Source organism: Notolabrus celidotus, chromosome 1 (genome assembly GCF_009762535.1).
Source record: "Notolabrus celidotus isolate fNotCel1 chromosome 1, fNotCel1.pri, whole genome shotgun sequence".
Taxonomy (NCBI): Eukaryota; Metazoa; Chordata; class Actinopteri; order Labriformes; family Labridae; genus Notolabrus; species Notolabrus celidotus.
The window spans coordinates 21,917,755-21,945,130 of NC_048272.1; the positions used below are offsets into that span (position 1 = coordinate 21,917,755).

General features: G+C 38.7%; 2 protein-coding genes across 3 annotated transcripts in view; one reads left to right on the forward strand and one right to left on the reverse strand.

The window, feature by feature from the left end:
• The window catches only part of cenpp (centromere protein P), a 93,280-nt gene that overhangs the window by 61,465 nt on the left and 4,439 nt on the right, over positions 1-27,376 (forward strand). The gene's annotated exons all lie outside the window — the stretch shown is intronic.
• On the reverse strand, positions 1,295-25,799 carry ecm2 (extracellular matrix protein 2, female organ and adipocyte specific). 2 transcript variants are annotated; one of them, XM_034702977.1, is made up of 12 exons: positions 25,337-25,799; positions 20,556-20,684; positions 20,306-20,467; positions 14,991-15,179; positions 11,475-12,554; positions 10,314-10,429; positions 9,746-9,881; positions 8,805-8,962; positions 7,672-7,811; positions 7,240-7,352; positions 6,360-6,573; positions 1,295-4,618 (listed from the first exon to the last, which is right to left on the reverse strand). In XM_034702977.1, exons 2-12 carry the CDS (start codon positions 20,680-20,682, stop codon positions 4,450-4,452), a joined length of 2,604 nt encoding a protein of 867 aa, XP_034558868.1. In that variant the 5' UTR covers positions 20,683-20,684; positions 25,337-25,799; the 3' UTR covers positions 1,295-4,449. The 2 variants fall into 2 exon arrangements, with proteins under 2 accessions (XP_034558868.1, XP_034558792.1); XM_034702901.1 differs by lacking the exon at positions 25,337-25,799 and adding an exon at positions 21,512-21,611.

Here is a 27,376-nt window from a genome sequence, read left to right on the forward strand (position 1 = left end):
GTTAAACCCCATGCTCAGTTTCCAGTGCCTCGTAATCACAGCTTCATAGCTCTACTGAAACAATACTCTCCCAGGAGCCAAGTTTTAAGATCAAAGGATACAATTTTCCCAAACATTTCAGGGATCTGATTAGACCCTCATGTGAACCTGAGAGTTTTTTGCTTTCTTTGAGCTGTCAGAATATATACGCCCTTTTATTTACACTGTAAAAACAAAAAAGGCTTAAAGTTGAACATATTTGTTATGTTTACATGAGTATCAATGTAGTCTGTTGGGTTTTTTCCCATCAGTCTGCATCCATAACCATAATAATCATAAAAATATTGAACTTGTGTTTAAAGTAGGATGGCTGCTATCATCTTCTCTGAAGGGGAATCTTGTGTAAGAAAATTTGATACTTCTCAGCTGACTGGTCTGCCACAGAGGGATTTGATACATAGAAGAGGAAAACTGGTTTGTGGTTTGAAAAAATCCATGGCGTAATTGTTTGAATTACTGTAGTCAAACTGCAAATTAAATGTTAGAGATTATTTCCTAATGGGAGTCGGTCTGCGATGCTGATGGGAGACAGTCAGGATGTCTGTTCTCTTCCAGGATGTCATACTTTCCAACCTATCAAACGTCTATGACGGTTATGGAACTTGTTGTGTGCTCGTGTTGACAAGAATTTCCTCCAGCTGGGCCTTAAAAGCAATGAGTCACTGGGGCTACTTGCTGGGCAACTTTGCCAAGGAGTTGCCTCATTACCGATGTTGCTTTAGTGCCACAGGAGCATCTTATTGCCAGGAAACACTCTAATAAAACGGTGGCAGGGTCAGAACTCAGTGTGTTACCTGCAGCTGGGAGTGAACCCTGTCCAGGCGACACAACAGAGCACTGTTTACCAGCCCCAGACTTCCCCATGACTTCACCTTGTGGAGAGACTTTTGAAGCAGTTACCAATATCATTATGAAAGCCTTTTTTTTCATGTCAACATCTGATTATGAAAATTATTGGAGTCAAAAGTTTCCCTCATATCCAGGCTATAATTGTGCGATTGAAGGCAAAGTTACAATATCACAATATTGGTGTACGGGGAATATCATCAAGAGGACAGGACAATGTTACACAGCAGTGACTTGTATTAAATATGGGGCAAAGTGTTTAACTTGATCCCTTTGGATAGATATATATTTGAATTCATTCTTTTCACTTCCAAGTTCTATCTTCTGGTTTAGTCAGCACACAGCCGGTCAGGTGAACATTCAAAAACAATAGTCAATAGTTTTCCAATAATAAAAACATGAAAAATTATACTTTTTTTCAGAAATGTATTTATCTGGGTTCAAATGTTATCGCTTAAACAGTAAATGCACAAAAAAGAATAGTTTGTATGCAAGTGTTATCAAAGCTATGGTTATACTGGAATCAAGAATCAACATGTTGACACAAGTACAACACCACTGCTAATTAATTTTTACAGAATTATAGTTGTCAAAAGCTAATAGCATGTTAATCTACAAGAGGATAATCTGCTGATTAGTAAGTGGATTGTATTTTAGACACCTTGGTTGTAATCACTTCAATAATAATCATGAGAGAAACAGAGTTATGGTCAGACTACACCTAAAAGTTTGTCTTAGGTGTTTGTATACAGCGAGCAGACTTTTTGCTACAGGGGGTTACAAGTGAACATGTCAAAACACTGATACAAACTCAGGTTACCAATACCACCATTCTACCTCCATGTTTCTAAATGTACACGTGTAACAATGGCTTATAGTTGGTAACTACTTATACTATGCTAACATGTAATTTCTCACACCTTAGCAACAATTGCTGCAAACAAGAAACAAACCTTATTGCGGCAATATGATTTTGCTTGTACCTACCACCCAGAACAAGTGGCTTGACAATGAAAACTTGAGACTGTTTAGGTCCAACCTTTGAGTAATCACTGGTACATGATAAAATAACTGCTGAGTACAGAGGGACGAATTTTCAGCAAAGGATGTTCTAATACTAAGGAACATTGAAGGGGTCATATGAATAATGACTTTTAGATTGTTCCTCCATGTGCTGATTTGGGAGACTGATGAACACAGCAGCTGTTCATGTTGGCAGTCGTCAAGAGTTCTCTCTTTTCTACAGGAACACCTTTAATCTTTGCGCTTCGGGTTCATTGAAAACATCTTTCCATCTACAACTGGTCGTCTTCTAGCTCCTTAAAACCGACACGACTTTACTGGTTGTTGATTATATTGCTTTTCTTCTTTCAGATTTGTTTTTTGTGCTTATAAACAACGAATATATTTCCAATTCTTCTGTCTGAAGTAGCTGAGGTTTTTGTCCTCACATTTTAGCTTTTCCATTTGTCCTTTGATCTGTCCGCTACCAGAGTAAATGATCCTAAACCTCAGGCTTACTGAGGAAAATATTATGTTAAAGTTGGCTAGCAGCTCATAAAAATACTATTTCAAATATGTATTTTTTTGAGGGTAATAGACACGTGATGCGAAGATCACAACCTTTTATCATGACTCCTTCGTTAACAGACATGATGGCTCTATTCCCTGAGGCCTGATGCGATAGTTTGTCATAATTACTATATTTCTCAATGAGGTGGATTTGCTGACAATGAAGGAGCTCAAGGGATCCTGGGAAATCCAAATCTACTTCTTTTTATATATGTGCGCCATTCTGTACACCTCACAGGTTGAGTATTTGCATTCAGTGTCAACATGAATCTGATCCTAGTAAACCTCAACATGTTCAACAGATGGAAACATGAAGGCAGACCTTTGAGTGACACTTCGATTTTCTTTAATTAATTAGTATATGTCTGGCTTGTGTCTGATTGGCGTGTCTGATTTATAATCAGGCTTATAAAATTCCTGAATTCTTGCATTTTCAAGTTGGCAGTAAGCTGAAAGGGTGGAAGGATGTAAAACAGTTACAAACATGTATTTATTTCACTATTGATTGGAATTTTGTCAAAATCACCATATGACCAAGTTCAGTAAGAAGGGTATCACAACTAGGCATGTAAAGTCCCTGTCATCTGCATCTATATCATTGATGACTAAGATTTTAAATAGTTGATAGAATTTGTGTCCCAGAAATCTTTATGGCCCATCACAGCAGCAAGGATGTGTTATTGCTTCATTAATGAGTTTATTTATATTACATTTTGGGACATATTGGGGCTACCAGTACTTTAATCTCATAATTATGCTTTTATTTCAGTAGTTGTGTAGCTATAATATCAGAATGTAGGTGTTTCTTTTTCATATAAAGTAGTGGTTGTTTGTGAACAGCATTTTAAAGTTTGCTGTAATGGGAATATAGCGAAGTTATATATATTATACTATGTGAATCAAAACAATAAAACATTTTGGCATATAAGTTATGCATATTGGCCAGCCAAGAGCAAACAACAGGGCGCGTTTATTAAAATACAACTGTTTTCAGATTGTTTCGGAAGGTCAATTTATTTAAACAGCAATGTATAACTGTATAAAAAAATCTACTCTAACCCAAAGGATTCCCTCTCACTAGCTGCAAAAGCTTTCTTTTAATCACAGTCAGAGGTGATATTGACTTATGTTACACCACTACTACACAGGTTTGTAGTTTTGGGATATTTTCAGACCTTTAGTGTGATTGAGGCATAATTTTGTTTTGAGACCCTTAAGAAAACAGCCCTGTTTTTAGAAATCCGCCCATAACAGGCTAATGAAATGTATGCCATTTAAGAAATGAACATACATGTAGTTACATCGTCTGTCTCTTAATCTGTCAGAGAGATTAACTCTTCAACATCTTAGTCCTTTAAACTTTCCTCTCACCTCCACCTCTCACTCTCCTTGTAAGAGGTTTTATGAAAGAGGGGGGTTGGAAGAAACAGGTCTGAGAAATGGAACATGAAGGTGGTGAGGTTGTTAAATATAATGTGTTGGGTTTGTAGTCTCACTTCACAGGAATCTTTCCATTTCTTTATTCACATTCTGATTTGACTGTGCATGGTGCAGAAATTCTTTCCATTGTAGAGAGTTTAACATTTTACTAAGGCGGCGATGTGTTTGGTTTTGATGTTAGGTGGTGTTCTGTTTCCATCATACAAGTTCAAGGTGGGCCAGGCAACCCTGCAAAACAACTTTGCAGACCTAAGAGTTTAGTCCAAGGATATGACAGGATTGAAGATTCCCAAATGGTGGATTATATCCGTAGTAACTCTTGACAGTTAAATTCCATTTTTTCCATGTTCAACCTGTACATCAGACATCTGAACACCATTTTTCTAAATCATCATGAGGGCCTAATTCCAGTAACAAACAGCATGAGAGATAGTGAGGAGAGAATTTATCTTACTTTTCAGCTTGTCGGCATATTAAAAAACAAACTTGTCCTGTTTGTTTTTGAGGGTTTCAGCAAGTGTCTTTTAAGATTTTCTGATGGATGAACTCAGGTCACTTGGTCTTCTGGGGTTTTAAGACCACACTAGAGGAGGAGCGTACACAGGAAAAGGCTGATCGAGAGATCTTCTTGGGATCTATGTAGTTGTTTTCTAGCCTTACGGCCACCAAAGTCGAATCTCCACTGTGCTCTGGGTCACAGATACTGTCCTCAGGGATACTCCTGGAAGACACAGCATAAGAGTGAAGTTACATACTGTATCTATCAAATAAAAGTTAATCATTTGCTCTGTCCATATCACAAATGGCAATCACTATCATAAAGCCAAGTCGATTTAGGACCAACGAATGAGCAAAACTTTGCTTTTAAAGTTACTGAGTGTACCTTCACATTTAACGAAGAACAAATACAAAACTGACAGGAGGCGACATCAGTCATTTTTCTTTGACAACTCACTTAATTATTTGATTGCAAGGACATCAAATTTGCTTTTAAACCAACTATTTCTTCTTTCAGTTAACTATAGGTTGTAGTTTGTTTTTTGTACTCAACCCTAAGTAATCCGCAGCGTTTGCCAGGAGGCTAATTGGAATTTCCTACATGGAGTGTCAGCCATATTGACCATGAAAAAAAGAACAGTACAATGTAAATGTTATATAAGCTCGTGCAGATACCTTGAGTGAGTGTGTTGTACGTGGACCTGTGAGTGAGTAATGAGGTGATTCAGGGTGACTCTCAGGTGGAAATATGAAGAGACTTGTTTTGTTCCTTGTCGTCAAGACAACTCTCCATTCAGTTAACCTTCTGCTGTTATTGTCTAGTGTGCTGAGTGAGTCAGTAGTCTGGTAAGGCTCTTGTCTGTTGTGGGACCTTTTGTCATTATTCATAAAGAACTGTACTACATTTAGACCCCTCTTTTTCTTACATTGTCTTTGATCATCTGGCTCTATTGTTTTCTGATAGAGACTGCTACTAAAATCAACAATGAAGTTATTTCCTTTACAACAAGTCGTATAGTTGTGTTTTTTAGAGGAAAAAATAAAATATTTAATGTAAAGTCAATAAACAAGACACCAATAATTGAAAAAGGATTGTACAAGTTCATCTGAATTTTGTTCATTTCTGTCATTTGTAATGTCATGCACTTTTAAGATTAATAGCTGAAATTTAGGAACACACTATAATCCCAGATAAATAGATGTATATTCTTTCGCCCAAACTTACGGATGACTCTTTCTGTTGTAGTCTTAAAATCTTAATAGCAGAGGAAAGTCTTGGAGTACAATTCAATCACTGGTGTTGGTGCATAAGAAAATAGCATAACTATACCATAGACTTCAACTCAGTACATTTTGGAGTAAATCTCGAAATACCCTTGAAGATTTACAAAAAGACAATATTGCTGGCGTAATGGTATAGGCTTGGAAATTAAGAGGATTGAGAATGGAATTGAGATCCTGGTATTTCCCCAGGAATCTTACAACACTAAAAAAATAAGTAAAGATATGCAGGAATGAAGACTTCAAAAAAAATTGTCTTTTTTAAGAACTGAGAATTGTTTTATGTATTTCAAAAATATCCCATTATCATGCAACGCCAGAAATCCTGTAACAAAACACAAGCATCTGTGTTTTGTGGACTTTCTTTGCCAGTAGACTTAGTATTACGTTTTTCAGCTCTAAGATAGATTGAGTATTGTTAGAACATCAACCTTACTTAAAGTAGTACCAGTAAGAAGAAAGTTCAAAGTTCTGTGTATAATTTTAACTACATAATGTAACACTTTGTCAGGGTAACATAAATCATAGGTGATTTATTCTCAGTAGTATTCTCAGTTTTAAAATAAAAAATGACTCATGCAGAGAAAGGCCAGGAATCCAGGGAAAAGGTTGTTCTAACTTATCAATTTCAGGAAATCCTTGAGCATATTAAGAATGGACATCTGTGGGTATTGGCACCATACCTGATGTTGTTATTGTTGAGTCTCAGGAAGTGTATGTTTGTCATCTCGTTGACGCCAGATGGCACACTGACCAGCTGATTATGATCCAGACACAGCTCCACCATTGAGTTGTATGAGCCAAAGAAAGACTCTGGTTCGATTCCCTCCCCATCCAGTTTATTGTAGGAGAGGTAGAGGTACTCAATACCAGGGTCCATATGAGCAAAGACATAACCTGTGGAGGTATTAGCAAGAATAATGAAAATATGGGAGCCCACAACCCTATATTTGTGTATTAGGACTGCAACTTCCTTTCATTGTTTGATTCATAGAGTCCATAAAATGTTATGAATGTTATATAAAGGGTCTCTGTCATAAGTGATTAAAGTACAAGATCTTTGGACAGACAAAGATGGGGAACCCAGTTGTGGTATTGGTATCGGTTTTCCTTTACATTCACAGAAACAAAGGCCAATGGAAACCTGGAAACCTGTGGTCTAGTGGAAGCTCTGTTGTTTCTCAAAAAAACAAGTTTCACCATAGCAACACTATTTGGTTTCTTTCAATGAGTACATAGTGACCTTTTTTACTATAATTTCATGTATGCTTTCAATTTTGCAGCTACAACTACTGCTTAGCTTTGTCTTATGTATCAGTCCATTCAATGCCCAAATGTACTTCCAGGGGCCCATCTCCAAATCAGGGAAAACTTGAGAAAATGAATACTTAGAGAAGTAGAGAGGTTTCCTGTTGTACTGACAAGGTTCCAATATTGTACTTCACATAATAGAATTATAGAATTTAGACCATTTAAAAATGTCGGGGGGATACCAAAGTTTTGTAAAAACCCTCCAAGTACCATGCCAATCTATCTGTCCATCTGCAAGATGTCATATCCTACCTGGTATCCTCTCAATGTTATTCCCCACCAGCACTAGGTGGACCAGAGATCTAGGAAGGTAGCTGGGCACCAAGTAGAGATCATTGTGTGACAGGTCAATGGACTCCAGATTCCTAAAGGGGAGCAGAAAGATGAGGAAATATTAAGAACATGGAAATGAGCAAAAGGGATTGATTGTCCTTGATGATAGCAGAGTCAAGAAAAACCTGAGTGGTCCACTCAGATACTGTGAATATAATGCTCAAGAAATATTATTTTACTTTTGAAACAGCTGTTATTACATTGGTATAAATGATAACAAAACATTTTAAATGCAGAGCTAGAAACCACATCAGATTATGGTAGTAAAATAAGAGACATATTGGAGACAGCCAAAATGCAGATTGAAATAAAATGATCATGTGTGATAGTGAAAGATCTTTTTAATCTGACCTGTGGTTGATCCAGGCCAATGGAGCAATCCTGCTTTCATCCAGCCTGTTGTGTCTGAGAGAAATCAGATTAAGACTTTGCGTCTGATTAAAAACTGACTCTGAGATTTCCTCAATCAGGTTGTTTTCCAAGTACAGCTCCTGAACAGCAGAAGAAGAGAGGGAAAGAATCCAAATGTTAGGTATCATGAAGGTCAGAAATGAGAATGTTTTTAATTAGTGGAAACTCTTTGGCAGTTTATTGTTAGGGTCACAATAGGTTCCCATAAAGTTGTGCATTTTTTGCTTTAATTGAAGAAAGGTCTTGGAAGAGAGGTCTGTGTTGTGTTAGGACTGTTTTGGGTTATAAGGGCAAAATCTATCCAAAAACTTGAAGTTTATTCTACTAGAGTCTTTAGTTAATTTTGCAACCTAATTAGATTAAAAGGCAGGCTGCTGTCTAAACAGCTGTCTCCTGCTGGCACATTTACACATGTACTTAGTTACTTCACATTAACCTTAAATCAGAATCACCTAATTTACCATACAAAGCTGAAAGTGTAAAGTCTAAAACTGTGGATTCCCAAAGCTAATTCAAATTTAAGATAAATGTTAACGGCAGATTACAATCTTAGGTTAGAAAGGGGTATTGAGTTTGGATTTGCCAAGGGTTTGTAGAAACTCCCAAGGATCAAAACATGTAGTTAGTTTAAATGTGTATTTTCAACAGCAGCATGTGGCTGGTGTACTGTAGTGTTTGTGGTTAACCAGTGGCCATAATTACAGGTTGGGTGGACTGGTTTCCCACAGGTAGAAGTAAAGTTTACTTGTGGAGGAACCTTAAACTTTAGAGCGTAAAAATTAAAATACTGGTGCGTCAGCAAACTTAATGTACTGACTGACTACAGCCAGCTGCTTAAATGGCCTCTGATAATGTGGCTTCATGGCTGATTGATTAAATTGTAAATAAAAATAGTACAGACAATAATCACGTGTCCAAGCACCTTCATAACCTTTAATCCAACAACTATTTAGGCATAAGGAGTAGTTTACTGAAGGCACCATCACATTTTTAACCCATAAATTCAAAGACAAATAGTCATGAGGTTAAGATAAAGATGCACAGTAGCAATGTGACCAGATATTACTTCATACCAGTAATGGTGTGGGAAGGCCTTGTGGTATGGTACGGAAGTGGTTTCTGCCCAGTCTGAGGTAGCAGAGCTCCATGAGGGGAGCAAATGCCAGAGGCTCTACATTCCCCTCACTCAGCAGATTTCCTTCTAACTCCAGAATCACCAGGCTGCCCAGACCTGTTCAGATGAAAACAGATAAACGTAAATTGTCCTTCAATGGAAAATCTGCCCCTGAATTAGTCCAAAGAAGAAACAACAGAATATACATATGGAACAGTTATTCTGCAGGAAAAACAATCAGAAGGTTATCATTTCATTCTGTAAAAATAAGTGTCAAAAAGTGGTGAAAAGCACTGAGTAGGCTTGAATATTTAAACCCTCTGCACTGCTCTGTGGAGTGCAGGGGTCAGGGGAGAACTAACATTGTGTAGGTTTACTTCACAGACAGGTGCCTGATAAAGAGCTGGGAGTGCCTGTAGTAAGAAAATGCATCTGTGAGTTAATTGACACAAAACATGATAAATCTCCACTAGTGATATACCAATAATCATGGAAGGTTTCCTATATATGATAGGTCACAGACAGTTTCATATACTGCAAATATGGAACATCTTAACACTGGTCTACCCAGCTTTTTGTCACCTTACCTTGAACCAGATGTCAAAATGAAAATGGTTTATGTGTTAGATGTTAGTTTAAGTTTGAAATTGTGACTATTCCTGATGAAATGACAACTGTCATTGCCTTGTCTTGAGCCACCTTAATCTAATTAAAGGTCCCTTAGTAGGCTGGCTAGAATACAGGATGTGAGGCCTTGGAGTTGTCGGGTTAATGTCTTTTCATGCTGGTGTGACCTAAACTCAGCCAAAGGGCCTCTCCTGGAGACTCAGGAACTACTCTGCTGGTTCTTGGAAACTGAATAATAATAGGATATGTTGGTGCGTTATTATATGGCAGTACCTTTGAGGCTCTTTTCACTGATTCCTCTTAGTTGGTTCTCATTAATCTTCAGCTCCTGCAGGGTGGGAGGAAGGTCATAGGGCACTGCTTCGAGAAGGTTCCCATCCAAGTATAGGCGCCTTAAGTTCTTCAGACCCTGACTCAGACACATATAAACTCACAGATATTGAAATCTGCCATTATGGTTTCTCCCTTTCATACCAAGTGTGAATTTTACAAATACCAGCCTGTCGTCTGTTTCTCCCTGTTTATAGCTTTATAGTTTCAGTAATTAACAAATATTAACAAAGTGCTTCTGTGTTTTTCGTTGTATTTATACACATTATTTGTGTTTTTCTACAAGACTCTTAATACAGACATATTATGCTTAAAGGCCTTTAAGGAAATTGAACCAGTACATGAAAGAAAATCGTACATAATTCCTTCTTGCTGGTTTACTGGATTATTCCTTTAGTATATCTGTTTTACTGTGCTGTCTTTGAATCGTATTCATTGTTGTTACAAAAACCATCATATATTTTTTTAGCCTTTCAGGGACATAATGGTTTAGTGTGTCAGTGTGTCTTACTTTAAAGACTTTAGCATCAATGCCAGCAGAGGTGAGTTTGTTTTTCTTCAGGTTGATCCATTCCAGGTTTGGAATGCCATTAAAGGCTCCTGCTGGGATGCTGCTGATGCTGTTGCCTGTTGGTTGGAAATGTGACAGTCAGTGTAGAATGAGAGCAGAGAATTGGGCAAACATTCTGTCATAGTAATGTTTCTGTATGCCTTGTTAATGTTTCAAAAATGTTGACAGTGCAAGGAAGGTAACCCTTTCTCATTAAGGGGATAAAATGGTCCCTGTAATGGTTATTGGTGTAAATATAATCCTTCCAAAAAAGGCAGAGCTTTTCTTAGAAGTACAAAAAAGTCCCTCAGTTTGATTGCCCGTGTGTTTTTGTTGTGTAGAAATCTTTTATTGTATTTAAGATATTAATCTCTGTCTTACACTTATAACACAGTACTGCACTGAGAATAGAGTAACAAGGCTGTGAAAATACAGTTCTGGTAATTATGTCCAAGATGTAGTGAAGACAAAACAAAACGTTGACAGGTAAAGTTTAAATTCCAGATGCAAACCCAAACCAATAATTAATCTATCCACTAACAAATACTGCTTGTGTAGCCAGAGCCTGATTATATCTTCGTCCTCTGTGCCTCAGAGCTGAGTTGTTTTCCAACAACTATTAAAAACACATCAGTGAGTCAGGCTGTTACACTGGGAGACACGTTCCTTCATTACTAATCTGCAGTTAATTTAGGCTCAATCTCACGTGTGCTGTCCTGCTGGAAATACTCTCGAAACATCAAATGTGGATTGATGTGCCGTTAAAAAAAGTCCCAATGAGAAGACATCCTCCCGTTTTAGTTACATGTGCTGAAAACTACAGTGATCAGCTGTTTGAGGAAATATACGAGCATTAAAACATTAAACATCTGTTTTATCTGGGAGCTGTCTTAAAGGTACAGTGTGTTGAATTAACAGCTTAGACTTGGTAGAAGGAGGAGGACATAGGAGCGGGTCCTCTTCCATGGAGGCAGCCATCTTGCGCTGCCAAGTGTCATGCACAAAGAAGGATGTAGTGTTATTTTATGTTGTACTCTTTATAATGACATTAGACTTTCTGTTCTATTGTTCACAGAGTTATCACTATCACTACTTTTTGCTCATAGTGTTGTGTTTACTTACCCTCCAGACTCAGAGATTTGAGCTCTGGTATGGCCAGAGCAGGGAAGTAGATGAGTTTGGCATTATCACACGTCACTGTGACATCAGAAAAATCGCAGCCTGGAGGGAGGCTATCTTGGTTCACGACCACAACTTCCCTCTCTTCATCTTCCTCCTCCACCCCTGTTTCAAACTCATCTACCTCTGTTTCAATCTCCTCCACTTCCGTTTCAATCTCCTCCCGCTCTGTTTCAATCTCCTCCAGCTCTTCCAGCTCCTCTAGCTCCTCCAGCTCCTCCAGTTCGTCCAGCTCCCCTGTTGTAGCAGGCCTTGGGATGGGGGTCGGGAGGAGCTCTGGTTCCTGGGGTTCTTCAGGTTCTTTTGGAGGCATCTGAAACACATCTCCCCTCAGCCACACCTCTTCCTCCTCTACTTCTTCCTGACGCTTTTCTTCCTCTTTTTCCAGAAGTTCCAGTAGTTCTTCCCTCAGTCTATCTCCCTGCTCTCTCATTTCCTCTTCTAACTCCCTTTCTTTCTCCCTTGCTTCTCTCACTGCTTCCTCCCTCTTCCTTCTGTCTTCCTCTTCCTCGTTCCTCCTCTTCTGCTCCTGCTTCCTCCATTCCTTTTGCATCTCTTCTTCCTCCTGACGCTTCTCTTCCTCCTCCACTAGTGCCTCTATTTCTTTCCTCAATATCTCCTCCTGTTTCCTCCTTTCCTCTTCTAACTCCCTTTCTTTCTCCCTTGCTTCTCTCCTTGCTTCCTCCAGCTTCTTTCTGCTTTCCTCCTCCTCTCTCCTCCTCTCTTCCTCCTTCTTCCTCCACTCTTCCTCTTCTGTCTCCAACTGCACCCTCAAAGCTTCCTCTTCTTCCTTCCTCTTCTCCTCCACTATCTTCCTTTGTCTGTCCTCCTGCTCCTTCCTGTTCTTCCTCCTCTTTTTCCTTGTCTCATCCTTCTTTCTCAGGCGTTCCTCCTCTTCACGATGCTCCTCTTCTTCTCTCCAGAGGATTTGCTGGATCTCATCCTGGCTCAGCGGGATTACGTCATCATCTGGGTCATTGGGAACTGGGGAGTCACCAGAGAGGTCAAGGCTGAGATCAGGTTCTGGGGTGGTGTAGGGTGGTGTGGGGCACCCATTCAGAAGGAAGGAGGTGTACAGGAAAGAAAAAGGTGAAAGCAGGGAGAAAGGATAGAATAGGAAAGAAAAGACAGGAGAGAGATAGCATAAAAAGAGAAGAAAACTAAAAGAGAAGGATACAGGAGAGAGATGAAAGTTGGTGCGAACAAAGGGACAGGATGATAGTTGGACAGACAGACAGGAGATGGACAGAGACGACTTTGTGTTAGTGTGGTACACAAATAGACAGACACCCACATTTTTCCAGGCTGACAGTTACAAGCCCAGCTTGTTGTAGCTACAGAGCAGACTGCTGCTGTAGACCAGTCAGAGACAGATCTTATTGAAGTGTTCTTCAATAGGAGTTAGAGTTGGTTGTTTCATGTTCGCCGGTGTTGGCACTAGCTGGTACTGAATTTAAATATGATAAATGCATATTTTTGATTCAGAATTTCCACAGATTATATTTTTGTAAGAAGTTTGGATAGCTTGAATATGTGTTACTTATATTCTGACTTTTTATGTCATCTCTTTAAGCTAAATTTAGTTTAAATTGAATTTCTGTAGAAGCAAATTGCATCCTTGAAACAGACAAAAATGTTACATGGACTTTCCTCCTGTAAAGAATCTTCGTACACACTGTTTGCAAGACAGTTTGTCACTCAAGGAAAGGTTCTCTAACATTCTCAACATCCTGTATTTAACAATATATGATAATAAACAATAAACAATCCTATATTACACAAAATAAGTCAGAACAACCTTCCCTCACTTCTTGATCACAAAATGTGACTTTACTTTTTCACTTCACCTTAATACATGCACAAAGTGATGCCCCCATAAATAACTGTAAGCTCTGACAGTAGTTGTAAATACACTGTGTGCACATTTTTAATTGTGAGCTTCTATACCCTGAGACTTTCAGTATGTTGACTTGCTTTACTACTTGTCTGTGAAGCCGTTTCTCGTACCTCGGAAACTTTATAGCCACACACCTCATCTCGATAGAGGTTTCTTAGCTTTAGCCAAAATAAACCACTGTGATACAAGAAACTGAAGAAATCAGCTGCCAGGTACAGTGGTTACAACTGAGGTTGCACAAAGTTAGCATTTACACCACAGGATCTTAAAAGGAAACTTTGCACACCTGTTTTAGTGTTTTTAAAAACATCATGCATTTTTCCATTCAAAGACATAAATCTGCCACCTCTATTAGCTGTCACCAAGTCCCAAACTGTAACATTAAACTTAGATGGAACTGATCAGCAAACTATTAATCACAGAGCCTCATCAAATACCCATATTTCTCAGCTGCTACACAGTTACACAAGTAGCTGACACTATTATTATATTTACTCTCTACTTTAAGTCCAAAAGTCTGACTGGATTGTTAGATATGTTTAACTTTAGTTAGACCCTAGACTCAGAGTTTCCATCTTGCAATAGTTATCCATTTTCACCCAATATTTTTGTCACTTGTGCAGGTTATAGAGCAACGCTTTATCTTACAGTAACATCCCCCAAAATATCTGCACAAATATCACAATGATCTTGTCTGGAAACTCATCTAAAGGTTCCTTGAGGACTCAGATGTCCAACCTGTCCTTATTCTAACAGTTAGTTAAAACCAATCATGAACATGTTGAAAACAACCTGTGATACCTCCCAACACAAAGAAACATTACAAATTTAACAACATGTGTGGTAAACCTGACCAAAATGTTCTAAGCACATTTTTTAAAGCCATGATTAAAGCAGAGATCAGCATACAGAGGCCTCAGAGGATTTTTGTTTAGTTTATTCCAAGAGACTAATGAAACATCAAAAATATTCTTCCTTGTTTGGAAAACCCAAAATTAATTCCATTGAGAAACTACAATGAAAACCCAATTACACTTTGAAGTTTAATTAAAACCTTATGTGAAGTCTCCAATCAGTTAATGCCACGTTGCCACCCCCCAGTTAATTTCTTAGATGTGGAGCGAGACAGGTTTTCACCAAATTCCTAGATTTAAATAGTTGTATGTTTACTGCCAGAAACTTCTTGTGAACATAACCATAATGATATAATTATCTGCTAAATTGCAAAATTGTGGAACAGTAAGAAATGTAGCCAGATGGTTTGGGCAGTTACTTAAATGAGTTGTTCATTTTTACTTCCAAAATCATTCTGGTTAGGCAAAATTGAACCCTGTCTGTCACCACATCCATTTGTCCTGTTGGGAAGCTGAAGATAGCGCTCCCTCCATGGAATTAATCTCAGTAGTTATGTTTATTTATTAATGTTTAATTTTATGCTAAAATTGGAGCTACCTAAAAGTGTTGAATATAACTTAAAAATGGTCCCTGACTGTCAGAAACACTGTTCATCTCTATCGCCTCTGGATGTTGCATCATGACTTTGACACATGTTGTGTTTCTACCTGGCTCCGTGCAGACAGGGCAGCATGCCCCAGCAGGAGTGAAAGGGAAATGGCAGTGTATGATCGGACAGGTGATCTCGTCACAAACCACCCGTCCCCCGGTACACTGACAAGTCACACAGGGCTTTGGAGACCAGACAGCCTGGTCAAACATGGTCAGACCTTGGTACACACAATGGCCCTGCTTACCTGAAACAACAAAGACACATTACAGTCAGAGCAGTAGTTACATGTTCAGTCGCACAGTCATGCTCTGGGCTGGATGGAGAATAAGAGTCATTTTCAGGTATACAACTTGAATCTTTTTCATTTACAAGATATATCTCTAACTTAAGTCTATCAAATCTGATGTTCAGCTTTAACCACATATTTACTTACATTGAACCCTCAGAAAACATGACCAGATTGTGAAAGTGTTTTTTTTCTTTCTGCATTTTGACTTTGCAGATATGCAAATTTAAACCAATCAACCAATGAATTATAACAGCTGACAGGTGAGGTGAATAACATTCATTGTCTCGTTACAGTGTCACCTGTAAGTTGATGAGATATTTTAGGTATCAGGTGAACATTGAGTAACTTGGTGTTACTTTGCTTGTTGTTTTTATTTATTTTATCGTGTTGTTTTATTTATTGTGTTTTAATCTGTCTGTAAAGCGACCTTGAGTGTTTTGCAAGGCGCTTCTAAATAAAATGTATTATTATTATTATTATTATTATTATTAACATTAGGCCTTAAAGTTGATGTGTTAAAGTCAGGAAAATGGACGAGTCTTTGTCAAGGTCCTACCTCACAACTTACAGGACTTACAGGATATGCTGCCAAGGTCTTGGTGCTACTACAGCACACATTCAGAAGTTGGGTGGATTTCTGAACAGGTCCTGACTTTTCTGGCCCTGTAGAGCCCACACACCATACATATATATAATTTGGCCGTCAAGAAGCCCCCTGACTACCATTTTAGTCTTGGTTAAGAAAAGAAAATGTGCACCTAGCGAAATAATGTTGCCCAGTCCAAATCGTGCCAAATAAGATATCAATCCTACTGACACATTTTTTATCAACTTAAACAGAAATAGTTTACGTAAAACCAGCGATTTGTACAGCTGCAAAGCCTCTTTTTTATTTTTGCCTACAAAGCTTCGATTGACTCTGTTGGTTTTCGTACTGAGAAAACAGCTGTCAATGAGCGCCTCAGCTGACAAAACAAACAGGATAAATGGGCAGTGATTCAGAAGTCTAGAGCAAGGCAGACACCAACCAACATCCTGGCGGGCACACCTTTAGCCTAAGATGCTGACATGCTTTGTTATTCCCCAGCTGCAGTAACAGCCCATGTGCAGTAATTGCTGTGTATGTAGTCAGATCTAAAGCCTGTACTTTACTATCAGAACTACACAAAGCAGTGTTTTGTTGCATTTCAACTCCTCCCTCTACACTTACTCCACCTTCAAAAATTAGAAATGGGGAAGGACAAGGCTTTAACTGGCAGTGATTCAGTAGAAAACACTGTAAACCACTATGATACAGCAGGAAGAGGCTGTTTGTGTCTATTTTAGGTCTTTTCTGTCTGTCATCTATCCATTCTAATGGCATGCTCTTTGTTACGTCTATAGAAACACAGGTAGTTAAGTGGCTCAGGTTATTGCTCTTAAATATGGTCTCTCCTCTGTCTGTTTTTTCTGCTGTGAGCAGAGAGACTGTCACCCTGTCATCTCTGCTGGAGCACTCATACTTTAGAGCTTTTCTTTTCTCTGTAAAATATTGTCTGACTGTCAAACAATATCTTTATTACCTTGTAGATTGCAGTGATTTTTTTTAAATGAGACAGTGGCCAGGGGACTCAGCTGTTGCACCTTCACTCTGAGGGGTTTACTGCATTCTTTCGCCTGTTTTTGCCAGTGGTGAGACAGCTAATGGATGAATTGATTAACAAACACTTTTGAAAATTATTCCAAGGTCTTTCAAGCAAAAACACCAATAATAGTTTGTTTGCAGATTCTTTATTCTAAGGAATTAATTTTTCTCTGTTTTGTATCATTGTGAGCAGAAGAAAATTTGGTTTGGGGGGCTATTGCTTGAACCAAAATTAGAGACTCTTTGCTCTGGGAGACCCTGAAACAGTTTTGATAAACAATTAAATAACAAAATGTCACTTTTAAACCATATATTTAACTACTTTAATGAAAATACAACATATCCGAAGAGTAATGATCTTTTAGTTCTGAGTGTTGGGATACTGGATAAGAAATGTTGTTTTTATTATCATATCCATAATAGATGCTATTTGATTAATCTTGAACCACACAGTTCGACTTTCTGTGAGCAGACACTATTTTGTTCTGCAGTTTCATTTGCAGTTTTAGCGAAGACATCCTCTAGAAAGTCATTGTTAGCATGACCTCTCTTGACCTCAAACTGTGACTATATATTGGAATAGTTTTGAGGTTTAGCCATTTTTGTTCCCACTATTTGGAAAGAAAGTTGACGTACCGGCTTGTTCATATTGATGATCTCATTTAGCTCAGACCTTACATTTTTCCAGCCTCTGTTCAGCCTAAAAATCACAACTATCCCAACTCATTTTTAAAACGTCCTTGCTACATTGATGCAGTTGTCTGAGTAAAAATATATATTAATCATGAATAACATGTCTTCTCTTTGCCTAGTCTGCTGCTGTTGTGCAAGTGTGTGCATTTGATTGTGTGCAGGAGCTTTCGCCTCGAGCAGCTCACAGTTTTTCTTTTGGTTCGTTCTTTGACGCTGCATCCAAGTCACATAATTGTAGGAAAAACTCTGCTGTTTACTGTGGCAACGTGTTTGGCTTTGATGTTTGTAACATTCTTACATAAACAAGCACGTCAACACAACTGGAGATATTAAGGTCGGTAGAAGTGATCAACATCATGTCTATAGTTGGTGCTTTATGTCCATAACATAAGTTATCCTGTGAGGAATTGAATTTATTTATTATTGTCCAAGATTATATTATTTTCTTTGATACATTTAGATAGTTGACCGGAAGTGTATTTGGAAATAACAGTGTTTTTGCAGTTAGCTGGTGTGCTAAAGTCTGACGCATTTTAAAGATAGGTATTACCAGTAAATATGGATTTGGGGGAAGACAAAAATGCAAGATCACAATGTACTAGAATTATAGAAGACTGTGGTATAAGATTGTAATTTCAAGTAGTCTCACCACTATCATCTCTCTCTCAGCAGATGTGTGTCTAACATGAGTCTGGTCCTGCTGGAGGTTTCTGCCTGTTAAAGGAAGTTTGTCCATGCCACTGTAACTTGCTAAATGCTGCAAAGTGCTCTGCTCATGGTGGATTAAGATGAGATCAGACTGTCTGTATGATGGGACTGGATCTTATCCTGTCTTGATGTTGGGTCTTTGTTAATAATAGAACACAGAGTACAGCTCTGTTTGGAAAGAGTCTTGAGATAACATTTGTTGTGATTTGGCACTGTTCAAATAAGGATTGATTGATTGATTGATTGGTTGATTGATTGATTGATTGATTGATTGATTGATTGATTGATTGGTTGATTGATTGATTGATTGATTGATTGATTGATTGATTGATTGATTGATTGATTGACTGATTGAGAAGGAGCAGTGGGTTCACACTGAGATGTGATAATTTTATTAAACTAGTTTTCCTAAGCTAAAGCATGATCTTTTACACCAAACTACCCTGCAGTATTAAAGATATCAATAGTTGTTTTATTTCAACGGTGCCCATTCAGTGCTGCTATGGAGAGCTGTAGTAGTCTTCTTAAATGAAATGCTAATTGATAAAGGAGTGCATATAAAATTAAAAAAATATTTGATGTTCTTTTTTGAGGGATATCACATATCTTTGTTGACTATTTTGCAATTGAATGTTGTGTTTTATCTGATTTAAGCTAGGTGACAATGGTGGATTCAACTAGCTCAAAATGAAACCCCTTTATCTACAAGAGCAGCCACGCATACATCGGACCAAAGGCTAGCTGTGAGTCAACAGACAAGTTGGCCTGACATCTGTAACTTTGTTTCTGTAAACTACCAACTGATCTGTTTGGTTGTTGCAACATTACACTTTTGTCTGCTTGTCTGAACAAAACGTCATGCTCTTAAATCCCAAATGACAATTAAAAGCAGAACCTAGCAGTTTGAATCTACACACATACAAAAAAAATCTCTAAAGCTCAGAACAACAGACCGCCACCAACTTTACCATCCTTTCTAATTACATAATGCTGACTTCATTGTTTGAGGCTTTGGGGCTCCACGTGGCTTTGAGGTTCCTCTGTGGAGTCTTTCCTCATCTCGATGTGGGATTTTCTGGACTTATTCACTGACAAGCTCTTCTACCACAGATGTTTTTTCCTTCTGTTCATGATGGAATTTGATGACTTGTCATTAAATTACTGAGCTGTAATAATAAGCAGCTTCATTACGAGAGGAAGATGAAGCCTCAGAGCTGTGCTGAGCTGATCTCAGACTCAGTTCTATATCCTGTTTGATTACATTGTTTTGTTTCCACTTGGTTAAAGACTTTTGTATGGTATTTATTTTATTGACTGGGAAACTGTTATAAAGCACTGCTTAAAAGTTTGAAATGCAAAGATGCACTGCCTTTTTCCATGTTGGTTTACACATTAAACCATATACACTGAGACAGATGGACTGGTTAAATTGTTTTGGAAATTGGATGCATTTATGGCACAGACTTTGGGCCTACTCAAAAAACACTTTCAAGTTTTAGTCCAAACCTTCATGATTTATTTTCTAAATCATAACATGGCTTTAGTGAATAACTTTTGGATGCCTCAGAGTTAAGCCTGGAACATGTCATTCCGCTTGCGTACAGATATCTTGCTGTGGTGTCACTTTGCAACTTTCAAATGCTTTGCTTTTTTAAGTGCCTTGGATATATAAAATATTTTGCCTCTAAAATATTGCAGCAGCGAAGTTGCAGACAACAGACAGTAACATTTATAAAGTCTGTGAGAGCCACAAAACATGCAAAAAAGATGAAATGCTGGTTTTAGAGCATGCTTTTGCATATAGAGACAAAGTATGTAGACTCTAAATGAACAATTTTGAAGTATATTAAATTTGCATGGAAGACAAATATATTGAGCTGCTAGCAGAAATATTCTGTAACTTCCCATTGATAGGTGACAATAGAACTGAATGTCCGAGCCAGGTGTCAACAATGAAATAACTGAGATACTGTACCTTTTAAGATGGGTCACACAGGGATGCGTTTTGGGTCCTACCAACCCAGGTTAAGGTTATGTTGCAAAAAGTCTCACTGACCTGGGATAACATTGTAAGTTGAGTGCTGCTCTTGTACGTTTTTGTAAGTATTCAGGAACAGAGTGTTTCCTTGGTTTTCGTCAGGCTCCACTTGGGTGCTGGGACCAGGTACCAGTCTAATCTTCATAGGTCTGAAGCGTCCCGCTCCAGCCTGCCTATGACCTGAAACACATGGGAATTCATTTTCACCCTTTACTGTGAGTTTACTTTCACAAAGAATTATTCAACATTTTCCTATATGTAGTCTTACCTTGTCCGTCCCTCTTCTTCTTCTCCCTGCGAGTTCCTCGGTTCGGGGTCTGAGGTCTAGCCTGAGCATCCACAATGGTCAGCACCACTAGCAGCCACAGACTGGCCACCACCAGCCACCACCTCATCCCTACATGGCACAACATACCAGATTTAAACTCAGATTATCCTACAGGAACCTTTAACTTCACCAAGGCTTGGCATTGACAACATTACTAGCAGTGTAAATACCTTTACTTTTGTTAAAGCAATACATATTTTTAATGCCTTATATTCAGAAATTGTTACACCCTCCTTGTGTGATACCCAGCCCTTAACTTCACTGATTACTGAGCAGGAATCAAACAGGCATCAAAGTAATACAAAAAAGTAGTAATAATGGGTTGCTTATTCTCCTAATAGCAAAGACTGGAAGGAAGAAGTTCAGAAACTCAGGGGCCCTCAATCATTTTAGGATTTGATAAGATGACCATGAGCATTTTGTCCAAAGCTTGAGTCCAACCAGGGAACTTTTACAGCCTGTCTCCACCATCTTTTTGTCCCTCTCTCCATCTGTATCCCTTTATTGTCTTCCCACAAAATAGGCATGGGAATCCCAAAGGAAGCATAGCTTTTCTTGTTGCTGTACATGCAAACTTCTTTGAAATGCCACAATTTAAATGCTGAATCACTAGCAGGAGCTCAAAGCTAAGTTAACTGAATCAAAAATACATACATACATATTTTTATGTCCATAATATAAAATATATTCTAAAAAGAGGCAAAGGTTTTTACCTGCAGCAGACTCCCAGACATAAAGAGCAGCCAGTGCTGCTGCTAGCCCTCATATAGCCCTCTGTTAGGGTCTTAATGGCTGGTTGCTTTTGTGCGTGTGTGTCTGTGTAATGACTAGTCTACACACAGCAGTCCTGTCATTATTAAAGCAGGGATCTGAAACCAGCACACGCCTTCACACACCTGATAGTTTGTTTTTTCTGTCTGATTCCCTCACTGGATGGAGAAGATTTAACAAGTTTCGCTGCATCAGCCTCAATAGCAGTAATATATGTGCTTTAGCTGTGCCCCGTTGCATGATAGGAGTTGGGAGTGCTGGAAAGTAGGAGCCTTTTTTGCAGTGGTGTCTGAAGCAAGATTCAACGTTTATACAAAAATAGTAAAGGTGCTTTTTGAACAGAAGTACCCAGAACCTTTTAGTTTCAGGACCTCTTCTTCAAGGAACTTAAAGGTTCCTGTGTCCCACCGTTGTCTGCGTTTCCACTGTGGTAATTGCACTACACTGCAAAACCAGTAGAAAGCAGTAAGAAAAAGACGAAGACCATACAACAAAGATTACACCATATAAGGTGACAGACCAGCCGACATCATCATGAGCGACATTACATTTAGCCTGTCAGCATGGAATGGATTCAACTTGTGCTGTTTTTTAGCGTGCTTTCTATGATTTGTTGAAAGGTTCAGAAAGTTCCTGGACCTTTGGAAAATAGTATCCCCTGAGCAGGGTTAGATCAACTACCCCTGACCTAATTTTCTCTAGTTCCTGGGGAAAGTTCCTGCTGTCAAAAAGCACCTTAGGTTGACTTCTGACTGACTATACCTTTTTGTTGGATGTTTCAATAATTGGTGGAGACCAAATCAGAGCTGGTAGAGAAGCAAAGTGGAAACTAAAAAGACTTCAATGGCATGTTAGGTCACCGTACAGGGCAGAGTTTAAAAAACAACATACAAATTAAGCTGATAAAATCAACAAGGCATGACACGGTGCAATTCAAATACAAATAAAATGAAAAGGATCAAATACAGTGCAGTGAAGAGGTGTAATCCGAGTGAATATGTGTCTTGAGGTGTGATTTGAAAATGGAAAGAGAGTTGATGTTACGGATGTCTGGTGGGAGGGAGTTCCAGAGGCGGGGGGCAGACTGGCTGAAGGCTCTGGACCCCATGGTGATTAAACGGACGGGTGGTGTAGTGAGGTATATGGAAGAAGAAGACCTGAGAGTGCGGCTGGGTGTTGATGTGCAGAAGTTCAGAGAGGTATGGAGGAGCGACCCTAATTTATTGCACAGATTACTTCATAACTTGATAATTGCATGATTTGGTTTTTTTTTGTTTCAAATTGTTTCCCTGCCCCAAAATGGCTGTGGCTGTATCTTTAAGATATATTTTTTTAACTCTTAATTCTTGTTATGCCTTGTGATTATGTGGTCCGAGGTGTAGATTTATAAAGACAACATACAGTTGTGCTCATTAAGTTTGTTGAATAGTTTCTGTTTTCATTATGATATAAAAATAGTTAACACAGTTGTTTGACAATAAATGGCTTCACCCAACTACTAACCATTAGTGAAAAAGAATTATGTTATCATTCATATTCTCTGAAAAATTGCCAAAAAACATCACAAATTCTTCCATGGTATGTAAACTTATGAGCACAACTGTACATAAACATGACCGAATATATTCTTTAACTGTGGTTTATATTTAGTCTTAAAATTTCCCCCTGTTGACACATGGACAACTATCTGTGTAAGAGGCACTTAGATTTACTTTATTGTAAAGTTAATCGGATTTTAGAAATGTCTCAATCATCATGATCATCACGCCTATATAATGTTCTGCTTTTCATCACTGGGAACTCTTGAGGGCAACCCATACTGCATCAATCCACACTCAAAATTACACCATTAGAGTAACAATAGGTGACAGAGCCGTGGGGTAAAGGATAGTTTTACGGATCTAGATTTACAGACATGATAAAATCACAAGCTCATGCAGGTCTACAACAAAAATTAATGATTCGCTTCAAAAACTACAGCCCCCATAAAGTTTTCCAGGGCAGAAGCAGCAGCACTTGTATTGATTATAATTCTGTCTGGAGGTTTTTCTTTCTTTATGACATGTGCCCAAGCCCTCTTCACATTAATCACTTTAATGACTTCACATTTTCATTCAGATGAAAACAAAACTTAAGTCTGCAGCTCCACTGACTGGAGGTCTGAAAACAGTCAGCCAGCTCAGAGACCCGCCCACCTCAACCCCAAACCAGCCAATGGGCTCAAAACCGAGCTGTGCAGGAGACAAAAAAAAGAGAGAGGGAGAGAGAGATCCATGTGTGTGAGACAGAGGAAAGAAAACAGGAGGGAGGGGAGAGAAATGGAAAATATTCAGCAGTTTAGTTTCTGGATGAGCAGGCTCAGACGGAGAGACTTCCAGCAGCAACAGCAGAGGATAAAAATAACCCAGAGGCTGTTTATCTGTCGTTTAACGAAACTAAGACTGTGTTTAGACTGAAGCTTTGTTCTGCTTTTGTGTCTGTTTGTTTCTGTCAGTATTAGACTAAATAACTGGACTTCCTCACACTACAAACACGACTGAAGTTCAATGCCACAGATTTGTTGTCACTGTAGTTATTGATGTTTGAATTGTCTACATAATAAATATTCGAAAGAGCAAAATCCTGTTTGATTTAGGTTCACTTCAGGTATTTGACTGTAAAACACCATTTTACTTTGTGGTTATCTCTTTAACCCCCTTGGTCAAAACTTTTAGTTTCACTTTACTTTACTGCTGTGACAGCATACAAATAGAACAGCACTTTTCTTTTTAACATACTGGTTTTTAACCATGTTTTTTTTATTCATTTAGGCTTTTAGGTTATGTATGTATGTGTTCTGTTTATTTGTAGGGTCTATTTTTATTTTTAGCTTGTTATTTATCTTGTACGCTGCTTGACCTGAGTAACATATTTCATTCCGAAATTGCCGCGTTAGAAAAAAATTCACCCCCCTCACAGTGAGAGCACATCGAGAAATGAGCTATCCAGACTACACTCGTCTTTTGTACCAGGCTGTAAACATATTTATTTCTGCTGTAAAGATCGTCCTTTTCCCATTCATGTGTATGTGACTTCCAGTACTTCCGGAGCCAGCCTCAAGTGGATTCTGATGAACTGCAGCTTTTAACACTTCCTCATTGGACTCATATTTTTAGACCGGAGGTTGCCACTTGGTCTTTACTTGACTGTAGTCAACGGCCATCTCCTTTGTATGACATCTGTCACCATTCATACACAGGTGAAGACCATGTTCAGGTTAAGTTGATGACTTAACTCTTCTCAGCTCTGACTCCTGTCAATCAGTCTGATCATCTACACAGTGAAAAACAAAACTCTACCGACTCAGTAAAGTTCAGTTTTGTTAAATGTGCACACCATCGAATCTCACAAGAGGTAATTTGTTGAAATGAGTTCATAGTTTTGACAATGCCTATTTCAAAATAATGTCTAAAATATTCTGTTTACAGCTTGATGACTGTGGAGAAATGACCAGATTCAGTGACACTATTGCATGAAAAGTGAAACCCTGAATGAGATTCTCTGCCCGGTCTAGTTTAAGCGCTCATCATACGACCACTGAGCTCTTTTGATGTTCTTAAACACTTAGACAGAAAAACATCACTGAGCTGAGGGGACAGTTTTGGAGTGCTAAAATTACAGGAAAAATTCCTGTCCATGAATATGAGAAGTTTTAGAATCTGTTTTTTTCGAGTCCGTTCTGGTTTATGTCTGCGCTCCATCTCAGTCCTTATCACATTTGATAAAAGCCTTTTGTTTCTTTTCTGTTTTTGTTCCATTTCTGCCCTGTGGAGAAGATTGTCTATGGAAACTCAATCAGCTGTTTACAAATTCTTTCAGCACACACGGACAGACAGACAGAGAGATAGACAGATAGAAAGAGGGGAGGAGCTAAAGGACAGACAGATGGACAGACATTAACTCTACTTTACCAGCAGTTTGAAGGCGTTCGCAGGACTTCAGGCCAACTTCTTCCAACCTCTTTTCTCCTCCTCTTGTTCAGCAGGAGCTCCAGGAGAGGTGTGTGCGTGTCCCCTTGTGATGATCCTGTGTTGTGTGTGTGTGTGCGTGTGTCGTGTTCTCGTGTGTCTGAGAGTGTGGAGCGAGCAGAGCAGGCTAATAGAGTATTGAGGAAAGCCAGGATTTGTACTGCTTCTGGGACACAGAGAGAGAGGGAGAGAGCACTAAACAGAAAAGAGAGAGAGAGAGAGACAGGTCTGACATCTGTCTTCCTGTCTGAGCGAGGACACAGCCAATGTGCTGCAGGATATCTTTGAAAGACAGTCAAAGTAAGCCAACAAAAGGAAAAAATATTCACATATTGCGCAGTGAAAAGCGAAAAACGCAGCTGACAGTTTAATAAGACGAGGATAAAACATGAAGAACGATTGAGTTCTGTGGTGAAACTAAGGAAAGTCTGAGAGGGAGGTGAAGGAGAGGTGGAGTCTTCATGTGAGGGGTCAGAGGTCACTCAAGACCAAACATCCCACTTCAGTGTTGTCTGGAAAGACTGTCCAAATAAATCCACAGAACCGAGAAGTTAGATTTCAATTAGGAAGTTTGAATGGAGTCAAATATTTAAATTATGAGCCCTATGTGAATATTAGTGCTCCTATAACCATTTAAAAGAGAACTCAAACAAACTTTTCTCAAGAGCACTTTATAACATTTTCATGAACTGGTCAAAAGAGAAGTACTACAACCTAAAGGACTTAAAGAGATTACTCTTACTCTGTTCTGCAGTATGTGAGAGGGGACATATCTATAGTACTGCTGAATAGGTTTCAGAGGACCTCTGCACATTGTTTGAGTCCCTTTTTTACGTTTCCCAGAGTTGTTCTAATTAACTGTGTCAGTGTATGTAAACATCAGGCCATACAAGAATCCACCTTGTGTAAACAGTGAACCTGAAATCTTCCATTGTGATGATTCTAATCAGAATGAAAACAGTTGTGTATACAGTTGCTGTGAGTCTTTTTAGTGCATACAATACAAATCCAGAAAGAGCTTTGTTTTCTGTGTGCAGAGGATGCAGAGATTCAGTCTGTAACTCGAACCTGCAGTAAATCCATACAGTGTAATAGAAGAAGAAACATAACTAGAGCAAGACCCTGCAAGTTCATTAAATTGACGTATTTAATGTTGGTTGATTCTGTCCCGACTTGTCTGCATTTGTTGAGTTGGATGTTTCATTCTCCTTGAAAAGAAAAACAGATTCATAAATCATTTTCTGAGTGTTGAAGTTGAAAATTCATCCTGTAGAAATGCAGAAATCCTAGCTCTCACATATTTATGGTTGGACCGTAGAATAGTTTTCCATTGAATTTATCATTGATTGGGATGAGCGCTCAGTGAAGAAACCCATCCCACTATGCCCTCTACTGATAAGTTTAGTACCCTACCACATGGCTCCTGATGTCCCCCAAAGCCTGAGATAGACAGGAAAGATGGGGAGCGAGAGCCAGGACATCACTGAGGTTATCAAGTGGGCTCCTCCCCTCACATAAGTGAGCTGCTGAAGCCATATAACTCCCGCAGGACTCTGAGCTCCTTCTTCAGGGTTTATTGGTTGTGCCTCGTATCAAGTTAAAAACTAAAGGAGACTGCTTTCCAGGTTGTTGGTCCTAAACTCTGGAACAGTCTCCCTCTGGAACTCAGAACAGTGGACACTGTTGACAGGTTTAAAAAGCAGTTGAATACCTGTTTAGCCTTGCCTTTGTTTAATCTGTCTGTTTTTATGTCATGTTTTTGTATTTAATTGTAATCTCTGTTTTGCCTTTTAACGTTTTTCTTCTGTTGTTGTAGAGCACCTTGTGACTTCTGTTCTTGAGAGGTGCTCTATAAATAAATCTTACTATCTTACTATCTTACTTACTTACTTACTTACTTACTTACTTACTTACTTACTTACTTACTTACTTACTTACTTACTTACTTACTTACTTACTTACTGATGTTTCCTTTAGTTAGAC

Bases quoted from the DNA above. Each gene is read 5' to 3' on its own strand.
- ecm2 (XM_034702901.1), bottom strand. From the start codon at position 21,578: ATGCAGCGAAACTTGTTAAATCTTCTCCATCCAGTGAGGGAATCAGAC. The intron at 20,685-21,511 runs GTGTGTGAAGGC...TGTGCCATGTAG, and splicing joins CAGAAAAAACAAACTATCAG to GGATGAGGTGGTGGCTGGTG. The intron at 8,963-9,745 runs GTACTGCCATAT...TCATCTGAACAG, and splicing joins CAGTGAAAAGAGCCTCAAAG to GTCTGGGCAGCCTGGTGATT.